This window comes from Camelus ferus, chromosome 16 (genome assembly GCF_009834535.1).
Source record: "Camelus ferus isolate YT-003-E chromosome 16, BCGSAC_Cfer_1.0, whole genome shotgun sequence".
Classification (NCBI taxonomy): domain Eukaryota; kingdom Metazoa; phylum Chordata; class Mammalia; order Artiodactyla; family Camelidae; genus Camelus; species Camelus ferus.
This window is the reverse complement of record NC_045711.1, coordinates 10,863,038-10,874,519: the sequence shown is the minus strand read 5'-3', so window position 1 is coordinate 10,874,519 and position 11,482 is coordinate 10,863,038. Positions and strand designations below refer to the sequence as shown.

At 49.4% G+C, this 11,482-nt stretch overlaps 1 protein-coding gene across 10 annotated transcripts in view; it reads right to left on the bottom strand.

Annotated features, from left to right (window-relative positions):
- Positions 1–2,139: 2,139 nt before the first annotated feature.
- The window catches only part of NLRP1 (NLR family pyrin domain containing 1), a 29,034-nt gene continuing 19,691 nt past the window's right edge, over positions 2,140–11,482 (bottom strand). For 6 of the 10 annotated variants that reach the window (XM_032498472.1, XM_032498466.1, XM_032498465.1 and 3 more), the window contains 6 exons: positions 10,179–10,402; positions 7,671–7,933; positions 7,028–7,153; positions 5,869–6,199; positions 3,368–3,412; positions 2,140–2,932 (listed from right to left, as the gene is read on the bottom strand). In XM_032498472.1, the coding sequence (XP_032354363.1) occupies positions 6,134–6,199; positions 7,028–7,153; positions 7,671–7,933; positions 10,179–10,402 (679 nt within the window). In that variant the 3' untranslated portion in view covers positions 2,140–2,932; positions 3,368–3,412; positions 5,869–6,133. Of the gene's footprint in view, positions 2,933–3,367; positions 3,413–5,868; positions 6,200–7,027; positions 7,154–7,670; positions 7,934–9,040; positions 10,075–10,178; positions 10,403–11,482 lie in introns of those variants that run through there. The other 4 variants (XM_032498467.1, XM_032498470.1, XM_032498468.1 and 1 more) reach the window with 4 other exon arrangements.

Here is an 11,482-nt window from a genome sequence, read left to right as displayed (position 1 = left end):
CTTCAGGTGATTCCAGCACTCAGATTTTGAGCCCCTCCAAATGATGCTGAGTGGAACAGAGACAAGCCCTTCACAATGTTAAATGTCTTGAGCAAATTAAATTTTGTCATTGTTGAAGCCACTGAGGTTTAGGATGCTTTGTTAGGTAGCCATAATAATGGGAAGAGTGGGCGACTGGAATTAAGGGAGAACATGGTTTCATGAGAAACTAGGCAGGAGTCAGTTGGAAATGGAGAAGTCACCATGGGGGCGACCTGAGCCCCTGGCTTTGGCAGGATGGGCATCCCAACTGGAGGATGCTTGAGGTTCTTCTGTTCCTTGGACACCAACACCTGGCTCCCGGGAAATTCTGAGTCTGACTGCTGAGAACATGTTAGTCACCACATTCTGTGTTAACTCTTTGTGATGCACAGGGCTTTGTTGAGCTGGCACAAAGGTGTCATTGTGCATGTGATTCAAAACCATCACTCCCACAGAAAGAGGACAGGGCTCCACCAGCAGCAGAACATTCAAAATCAGAGCTGCCCAGAGGTGGGAGGACCTGCCTCGGAGGCAGCCAACTTCTCATCACTCGAAATATTCAAAGATGGGATGGCCATCTGGATGTGGCAGCATTTTAGAGCTCTACTAAAGCAAAACTGACACAATAAACCCTATACAATATTTAATGTGTAAATCTGATGTTTTGCGGGGTGTATACCCACTGTGAAACCATCACCACAATCATAGTAACAAACATACCTATCATCCTTCTAAAGTGTCTTGTGTCCCTTGGGAATCCCTCCTTCCTGTCCATCCTTGTGCCCTCTACTCCCACCCCACCCTCAGGCAACCATTAATCTGCTTTCTTAGATTCATTTGCATTTTATAGAAATTTATAGAAATGGAACCACACAGTACGTACTCTCTTTTGTCTGGCTTCTTTTACGTACTGTCATTATTTGGAGAGTCACCTACCTTGTCCGGTGTATTAGTAGTTTGTCCTTTTCAGTTGTTGTATAGTATTCCATCACATGGATGTACCACAATTTGTTTATCCATTTATCTATTAATGGGTATTTGGGTTGTTTCTGGTTTGGGGCTATTACACATAAAGCTTCTGTGAACATTTGCGTACAAATCTTTATATGGACTTGTGCTTTTATTTCTCTAGGGACAGCACCTAGGAGTAGAATGGCTGGCTTTATACTCCTGTCTGCCAGCACCCTGAGGACCTAATGGGGAGGGTATCAGTGTGTAGGTGTCTCACTGGAAGGATGCTGACCATCAATTAAATCCTATTATTCTTTACAACACAATACCTCACTCTGCTTTCCCAGTTGCGGCTGATATTCTGAACTGTCTGTCTGATTCAGCCTCTGCAGAGATCAAACATTTAGGAAGGGAGGAAGGGAGCAGCAGTGCTCTGGCTCTGTGGGTTCATGTAAGTGGGAGAGACTGGGTGCCTACCTGCTCCTAATACAGACTCAGCTTTCCCCTTCCCCACACCCACTTCAGAGGGACTCAGAGCTGCAGTGCCCTGCCCCTTTCCCGGGTTCTACAGTGCCAATAGGCATCTTTTGAAACTTTGCAGGCTTGGTGTCAGCTTTCCCCAAGGGATGAAGCTTGTATCATCTGCTTTCCATCTTCTAAAATTTTTGTTGACATTTGTGAATGAAAAATGTTGCCTACCATATCAGGAAACAAAGGATGTTGCAGCCATCAAGCCACAGCTGCCACCAACAGTGAGCCCTGGATGTCTCCTGCCAAGCCCTCAGCCACTGCAGCCACCCCTATCCCCAGAGGGGACTCAGGATGGGAAAGAACATGATACTGGCTCTGGCTAGCTAAGATGCACATCAAAGGAGTGATTTCAATGAGCCCAGACTCTTGCATCTTCCTATACATAGAAAAGTGCTAAATTTCTAAATTTGAGATGTCCCCAGACTTGAAGTCCTCAGACTGCTGAATAAAACATCATTCTCAACTTTTAAGTTGCATGATTTTTTTCAGTTGATACATCTCTCATTTGTTGTATTTTTTTTTTTTTTGATTCTCTCATGGCCTCCTTCTCCACCATCTCCTGGCTCTAGGAACCCACCTCAACTTCAGAAACAATGAAGCACAATTTGGACTAATAGAAAAACCAAGCTCAATGTGGACAAGTGAAAAACAAATCTGTTTTCGCCCCTATTCACAAGCCATTCAAGACCCCCAAGGTATCCATTTCCATTGTCCGTCTCCAGCCAGAGGTGGCCAGTCCCATGTCCTCCCTACTCCTCCTTGCATCTGGGTGGCACAGGGAGGGCTCTAGGCTTGGCTCCTGTGGCCATCAGACCAGGTTCTTGGGTTAGGCTTCTACAAGATCCACAGAAGTCCTGCCAGCTCCAGGCAGACATTCCCTGAGATGCTGTCCTCCCAGCTGGACAGCTGGCCCGTGGAAGCCAAGGAAGGCAGTCTGGGTGCCTGTGGGCATGGACATATAATGCCCAGCAAAGGCATCATTGAAGTTCCATAGCTTTAGGGCAAGAAAGCAACTCAGATGGCAACTTGTTTATAGATGAAGAAACAGACACAAATTGTGAGGAGGCAGACCCAGGACTCACGACAGGTGTTCAGACAACTGCCGAGCTTTTCAGGAACCCCCTCTGGTCTCCTCCAGTGCCCCACATCTCCCAGAGCTCCAAAATTAGGTGAGGATGGGTCTCCTTCAGGGCTTGATAGAGGCGATCTTTGCAGGCCCAGTCCCAGGACCGGCTGAAGCTGAACAGCTTCCGCATCTGGCCCGGCTTGGTGGCCTCAGCCCGGACCCCTTCGTACTGCTCCTCACTCAGCACCTGCCCGTGCAGCTTGTCTAGGATGGGGTCCACGGATGTCACTCGAGCCACCAGCTGCTCCCGATACTGGTCCACAAAGTGAAGCAAGCCCGGGGCATCTGGGGGTGATGGGGAGGCTGGAAACGAACGAAGAAGGGCTCCTACCACAGCCTCTACCTCCGATCCCCCACCTGTTTCTCTCCACTCACCTCACCTGCATCCCTGGCTTCCTTCTCCCAGGTAAAGGTGTCTGAGGCACCAGGAAGGCACCTCTGCCCTCCCTCACATCAGCACCCAGCCTAGCATTCTGCTTGAGCTAGGGGTGGGGGTGGGGTTCTTGATGGAAGCATCTGAGGTGGTCCAGTGGGAGGTGCCAGGGCCCCCATGGGAAGAGGAAGGGGCATGGGGAGGGACCGCCCTGGGGCACACGACGCTCTCCACGGCCTGATCCCTTGTGAGGTTGGCAATGACAGAGCCCCTTCCTTTTCTCTCTTCCCTCCCCTTCAGGACCAGACAGTACAGCCCAGACTGGCTGCCACAGGCTCCTGTGGCCTCTAACAGCTCTCACTGACCTTTTGGGCCTGGATGGACCAGAGTGGCTGAACACCTGAGATCTCCTGGAGGAAAACAGAGATGAAGAAGCATCTGTAACAGGGATGGTTATTCATACACGTGATAATCCTTGAAACTCCTGCCCATTTATTTCTGAGATTGTTTGATTCTGAGAACAAGATACAGACGAAGTCTGATAGAATCTGGAGTAAAAGCTGGGAGGGCCTTCAGAGATTATCTAGGTGAATATGGAGAAGCGGGGGCCCAGAGGCAATAATCAGAGAGAGAGACAGAGAGAGAAAAGACACCCAAATGAGCTACAGCAATTTCTCTCTCAACATCCCAGAAATGGTTTAATCCAGTCTTGACCTGAAGGGAACCCTGGTGGAGAACTAACCAGGGTTTAGACAGCTTAAACTATTTGAGATGTCCTTCTTCTGAGCAGAAATCTATCTCCATGCCCTTGTGTGGTCTTCTGGATTCCCACAGATCAAATCTGCTCTGGATTTTGATTTCAAAATCAAGACCAAGAAAACCTTAGCACCTGGGATTGATGGGTGAATTTCAACAGGAAAATAAATAGCAGCAATGAATGAAGGGGCTTAATCAATTACTTGCAGAAGGAGAGGAAGGGGCTGTCCACAGCAGCTCGTGTGGACAAGACCCGGGAATCTGAGCAGACTCAAGGTCAGTGTGACCTGACAGCGTGTGGTAGTGGGAACAGGGAGAGGGGGGCTCCAACTGTGGTTCTGGGAGCATGGGGTTCACTTGGATGGAGGGAGGAGGGTGTTCCACATCCTCCATGCTGACGGACAGCCTTGGGGTCCATCCTGACTCAGCTGCAAATGGGAGCATCTACTGGGGAAGGTGACCCAGATGGCAAAGAATTTAAAAACCAAAATATAAGAGGAATGATGGGAGGAAGTGGAGATGTTTAACTTGCCTAAGAGCAGACCTAAGGGAGGCCTTGATCACAGTCCTTAAGTAACTGAAGGGCTTTCCCCTGGAGGAAACAGATTCTTCTGTCAGCTCCGAGGGACAGAATTAAGATGGAGATGAAGAAGAAATTGGCTTAATATGAGGAAAAAGAATAATATTGCTACTACTTATTAGGGACCACTGTGTGAGACATGAACAGACATTATTTTGTTTAATCTTTCCAACAATCCTACAAGTTAGGCATTGTGAGCCTCGTTTTACATATGAGGAAACTGAGACTCAAATGAGTTAAGTAATTTTCCCAAGCTCACCCAGTCAAGGAAAAGCCAGAGTGGGGCCAGTGAATTCTCCACCTTTCACTGTACCCAAGCCAAGACTGAGTAATTTACAATAGCCAAGACATGGAAGCAACCTGAATGTCCATCAACAGATGACTGGATAAGGAAAATGGGATATATACACACACACAATGGAATACTACTCAGTCAGAAAAAGAATAAAATAATGCCATTTGCAGCAACATGGATGGACCTGGAGATCGTCATTCTAAGCGAAGTGAGCCAAAAAGAGAAAGGAAAATACTGTATGCTATCACTTACATGTGGAATCTAAAAAAAAAAATGACACAAATAAACTTGTTTACAAAACAGAGACAGACTTACAGACATAGAAAACAAACTTATGGTTATCAGAGAGGAAAGGGTTGAGGGGAAGGAATCAATTAGGAGTTTAGGATTTGCAGATACTAACTACCACATATAAAATAAACAACAAGGTCCTACTGTATGGCACAGGGAACTATATTCAATACCTTGCAATAGCCTATAATGAAAAAGAGTATGAAAAGGAGTATGTGTGTGTGTATATAAATATACATACATTTATAGCTGAATCATTAGAAATGCTGTATAGAAATTAACATGACATTGTAAATTGACTATAATTTCAATGAAAAAAAAAGTCCATTCTCTTTCTACCACAGTGTGACATCTGTCACAGCAGCTCAGGCAATGTGATCATATTTTAATAGCTGACAAGGGCTGGCTGTCCCAGGAAGGGCTGCTCAGGAGGTTCTCGTCCTTGGGGGGTGTTGGTGTTGGACTAAGAGACTGTAAAGTTTCTCCCTTCCATGAAAGTTCATTATCTGATTCCTTCTTGTCTACCTTGAAAATAATCTGAATGATCCAGGTTAGAGTAACTCACATTGCAAAAACTGACTTATCTACACAACCATATAACCATCTAGTTCTTACTGTTTCATTGAATATCCAAGCTATCGTGAGAAACTGCCAAAAACCTTGTGGGTGTCAAAATCTATTAATTCAAGGGCAGTGTGGAGACATCATGGTGCCAGAGAGAGAACACGGGACTTAGAGTCAGGTTAACTTGACTTCAAATTCTTTTCTGTTGTGTAACCAGAAAAAGCTACCTAACTCCCCACTGGACTGTTTCTTCTCATCGGCAAATTGTGATAATACAAACTGCTGCCTCCCCCCAACCCCTACCCACCCTGGCAACACACACGTCCGCACTTTAATCGACTTTCTCTTTCCCACCTCTGTGCCCCTTGTCTTGACTTTACCTGGTTTCACCAAGGTTTCCCATACCACGGTCCCATCTTTCTTGTTTCTCATCTGTAGCCTGATCCCCGACCTCAAATGGCCAACATAGAACTCAGAGAACAGCTGGGCTTCTCTGGGGCTCCGATAGCAGAGCTCCTAGCTCCTGCAGAAAGAATCACCGTGGGAGAAGCCACCATCCGTCCTGCAGGTGAAGTCTTTCCCCAGCCGACACCTCCTTGGCCCTGCTCAGCCCCACTCCGATGATTTCCTGGACTGAAATCAACTTCAACCTTCAGACACTGCTCTTTTCCTCATTTCCCACAAACCCTGAATCAGAAGGATAAGCACAGGCTGATGCCCCATGAATGAGTCAGGATTCATCCTTGAATGGAGTGTTCACACATCCCAAACCAGATCCTCTTCCTCCATCTCCTCCCTCCCTGCTGAACGAGTCCCTGCTATTTAAGCAGTTGCGGCTTTATCCTTGTCGGGTCTGCTCTGACTAAAGACGTGCTGAGGTTCCCAGTCATAGAATTGCCCCTGCCTTCCGACAGCACCCAATCTAGAGCAAATCTCCATTTCCTTAGACCTTCCCCCAAATTACCCAACCAAGGCAGGGTAGATGCTATAATAGGTTCTTCCTGACACCTTTGTGCTGAGAGGCCCCGTGGTTTCCTGTGGTGTGTGGTCTCCCACCGCCATGAGTCCTAAACCCCGTGTGTTCAGCTCCATGTAAGTTCATTGTGGGTTTTTTTTTTTAATTTAATTTTGGGGGGGGGGATTAGGTTAGTTAGTTAGTTAGTTAATTAATTAATTTTTGATGGAGGCAATGTGGCTTGAACCCAGAACCTCATGCAAGCTAGGCACGCACTCTGCCACTGAGCTATACCCTCCCTTTCATGGTGCTTTTGATTGGAGGGCTGGACACCCTATAGCCCAACTCTTCTCAGCGCCCCCAAGTCAAATCCCACTGTTGTCCTCATCCTGAATATGACCCTCCCCCCAGCTTCCTTTTTCTCCCAATCTTTGAAGCATTCTGCCCACCCTGAATCCCACTCCCAGTCTGTGCCCAACCCCAGTTTAACCCGCCCCTGGGAAAGATCTGAGAGTTGCCCGCAGCTATCCATCCGCAAGCATGACCTCGGGCCCCGGGGAGGGCGGAACATCTGGGCCGCTCACCTCAGGCATTATTTCCATCCTCTCTGAACCAGACACAATGTAGCGGGAGCCCATGTAGAGCGGGGTCAGCGGGGGCGGCTTGTGTATCCGCACGAACTGGAACTTCTGTTCTTCATCATCTATGGCCTGAGGAAAGTACCGAACAACCATCAAAGGAGGAGGCGTGCCTGGCTCAGAGATACCTCCCTTGGAATCTGGTCTGAACAAAATGAGATTGTGCTTCTGTGTGTCGGGGGGTGGGGGTGGGGGGCTACACCACCCCTGCTGGCCCCTCAACCCCCTTGCACTGCTACACAGAGCGCCCCACGCTTGGCCTCTGCTAATTCTGGGTGGGAATTGGGGCACTGTTGGAGAGGACGGGGAAACGGTGGAAAGGAGACAGTTCTAAGCATGGAGACCTCCCATCCTTTTAACTCCTGGAAAGAGGCTTGTCCAGAGGTGAGTGATGGACCAGCAAAGCCAGCTGGAGGAGACCTTAGGGATCCAGACCCGCCCATGGCTGAGCAGGGGCAGGATTATTCACCCACTTCGAGGTCCCCACTTATAAAAGGCCCATCCTCATTCCCAGTTGACCCATCTCAGGGACCCTCTGGTTGCATTTCATGTTTCCTGTCAGCCCAGCCTTTCTGGCTCTTAGCATCACCTTCTGAATGGAGCAGTCGCTGGGGATCAGGTAGAGGTGGAAGGTGACTTCTTCAGGATGGAGGTGATGGTACAGCAGCACGGTGGAGGTGATGGGAATGAAGCGCAGGGCGGCATGGACCACTCTCAGCAGAACTCCCATGGGGGAGAAGCTGGGGTTTTCCAGGACTGTGTAGCAGGGTGCCACCCTGGCTGGCTTCTCCAGGAGCATCCCCTCCGCTTTGAAGTGGGCCACATGGAACAGAGGGATGTCCACGCAGTTCCCTGCCGAACAGTGGATTTGAGAGGCAAGGACTTAGTGCCCTCAAGGAGTGAGGCTCGGCTAGGGGAGGGAGGTCCCAGGGTGCAGGCTCAGTGGCCTTCCTGGGGGACCCAGCCAGGGAAGGCAGCATGTCTGGGGCTGGGGCCTTTTGTGGCTGCGGGCAATCCTGTCTCTAGGGTGGGAACATTGCAGGAACGCCTGCAGCCAAACCCACACAGGAGCCCAGCCTCTGGTCCTGGAGCCAGGAAAGTTACTGATCCCCACGTTTACCCATGCTGGTGTGGTTCTCTTTCTCCAGGGACCCCTGACCCCACCTGCTTACTGTAGGAGTGTTTCTGTGTCAGGGCCTGGGGCCCACAGCCTCACAGCCCTTTATTAAACAAAAGTGCTCAATGAACTGTTGTTCCAGAGAAGCAACAATTTCGAAGCATGTGTGGTTCCTAGCCATCTAGGGCAAGTGCATTCCTGGGATGGGTAGCGGGGGAGAGGGAGTGTAAGCAGATGGGGGGGGGGGGGTCCCTGGAGAAAGAGAACGAGGCATGGCTTTCTTGACATAAAAGAGAAGCCATTTTTGGCTTAAGCCATTTTGTGATCTGGCCACAAAGCTTGTCTTTGAACAAGTCTCAGTAATAATGATCTCAAGGGAGCAAAAGAACTGTTATTAAGCCAGGGAAGTAACAATAGCAAAGGTAACAAATGAGTTGTACAGACTCTCAGTTCTGTTTCAATGGTGAAGACTAGCCTGAAGCGCTTTCTTGAGCTGTTCTGCAGAATTTAAACCCCGCAGGCAGCAGGCGCTGAAACCAAAGGGATGATGGTGGTGACCTTTCCTGACCCTTGGGAATTCGATCAACTAAAGCGCCTTCATGAATATGCATGAACCCTTAGCTTAAAGCTTCCCCAGTTTTGCTGTTTGGGGAGACACTGCTTTGAGAAAGATCCCGTGTTCTCCTTACCTGTTGCAAGTAATAAATTCTTTCTTCTCCCTGTCTTCGGCTGGGTTGTGTCTTTTGGCTCCACACCCACCAAGAGGCAAACCCAGTTTTCAGGTAATAGTGGGAGAAAACCCACCATGGGAAGTTACTTGACGTAGGACCTCCCCAATGATGAAGAAGAAACAGCCAGCACCGGAGTCCTAAATCAGGCCTGCATTAGGCAGTGAGGTCACTGTGGCCAGGACAAGAAACAGCTGCAGTGCAGAGAGCAGGCGGCAGGCATTCCGGGAAGGGCCCTGGTTTCCTGGCGGGGCCTGGGCACCTGGAGCTACAAGCAGCCTTTGTGTATTTTGCCTCTAGCTCTGAATTCAGAATCCAAAGGGAACAAGTTCTGTCCAGCCGCAGTGTGAAGTCCAGGATGTGGTCTAGAGAAGGCTGGTGGGATATGGGCTTGGGCAGGCCTTGGGGGCGTGTGGGTTTGGCTCTCATCCTGGGGTTAATAGGACCTGGGTTAGGATTCCCAGCTCTGGTCAAGCATCTTCACATCTCTGAGCTTCAGTTTTCTCACTGGTGCATCAGGGGAAAACCATAGCAGCTGCCTCGCTAGGTCGTTGTGAAAATCAAGATGATGTGAATGTAAATGGAACTGCCTTGCCTGCTATCAGGCACAGACGGCTGATCATCGTTCACAGTTATCATTAGCCACGTCCCAGCAGCCCTCCGCCAGGGCCACCAGCTTGGTGAATTCACTCCTGTCCAGATTTGGTCTTCGGCCCAGCAGGCTTAGGCTGGACTCCTGTGCACTTGGAGGGGGACCTCTTCCTTGGGCCAGTCCCATTTCCCAGACTGACCAGGGCGTGGCTAGGGTGTCCTCACAACACGGAGGGGGACGCTGTTATTAGCGCCACTTGTCACATGATGCACCAAGAAGTTAAGTAATTTGTTTAGACTCTCCGAGTTGGGAAGCAAGTTCTTTCGCTGGGAGCCAAACTCCGGCAGCCCATACTGGTAACCACTGTGCAAGACAGCTCTCTGTGCTTCCACCTTTACACAGTGGGGGTCCAGTGTCTCTCCCTGAGCGGGGAAAGTTGCTCTATGCTTCAGCAACTCACCTGAGCCTGGAAGGTGCTGATGACACACTCAGCAGGAAGGGCAGGGCCGGCAGGGCCATGGGATCAGGCCACAGGGCCAACCCCCTCTCATTGTCTCTAAGGAAGCCAAGAGTTCCTCCCTCAGAACATCACCACCCAAAGCCCCTTTCAGGCCCATTCTTACCACCATCACTTTGCCTCCACCCCTCCCTCTTGCTTACCTTGGAGGGCCACAAAGTGAGGGAGGTACAGAGCTGCCACGGCTCCTGGCTCAGCCTTGATGTCAAACAGAGGCCCTGCAACCATCCAGCCGTGTGGTGGGACAGTTCTGTTCAGGAACTGGTCCCAGGCACAGAATTCAATTTCAACGGTCACTGGCCCTCTCACCACGAAGCGGAGACCCGTGCTGGGCCAGTGGTAGAAGCCGGCCATGGGGAAGTGGACTCTGGGAAGAAGAGGGAGCAGTGGACACTGAATTACTCTACACAAACTCACTGAGCCCTTACTGGAGGCCAGAGCCTGTGCCGGGCACTGCGGATCCAGTAGAATGCCTGTAGACCCAGATGCTGGAGTCAGAGGGTTTGAGTTTGAGTCCCGGCTCCTCTGCTCTCTGACTGTGGATCCGTGAACAAGTACTTGAACCCCCGCCCCAATCTCCATCTCAGTTTCCCCACCAGTAACACAGGATCATAACATCACCCATCACAGGGCCGTGAGGAGTCAGTGACCTAATGCGTGCGCACAGCTTCATATGCGCTGGGGATGGCTGGCCATTTTTATAATGATGATACTGATGATGATGATACAATAGGAAAGTGTTCTTGTTTTTAAAGGGCCTATTTGCCAATAATTAATGGCATTTTGCATGATAACATTAATGATAAACCCCGGGAGCCGAAAACAACACTTCGCAGGGTTCTTAAGTGACTGTCCCAAGTTTCCCCATCCGGTAAATCATGGGGTCGAGGATGCCAGCTTCTGTAGGTGTTCAGTTGGGGGTTATCTCCCAGCTGAGGTAACGTCTATGATGGTGAGTGGCAGTGTGTTATGTGGGAGGTCATGACAGGGGTCACAGACAAGTATTACTCATGGCTGGAGACCCCGGGAAGGCAGGGCTGCCGTATTTATCTCAGGGCCCCCAGTTACTGGTACGGTACTTCGCACCTGGTGGATATTAATTAAATAGAAGCATACAGATGAAAGGAGATTTAGATGCTATTTAAGAGACATGACAAGCCACATACGAGTGGACTTCATTTGATTAGAACAAAGCATTTGCAGAGACACACTCAGACAGTGGAGCACGTTCAAATAAGGGGCGGGGTGTCAGATGACACGAAAAGACCCACGGTAAACGTTGTTAGATGTGAACATGGCACTGTGGTTATGGAAGAAAAGGTCTTTATTTGTACTTTTTAAAATGTCCTCCCAAAATATTTAAGGATAAAATCACCTGACACCCTGGGATTTAAAATACTGTAACAACAAAAGAGGGGGAAAGTGAATAGTTGAAACAAATTGGGCA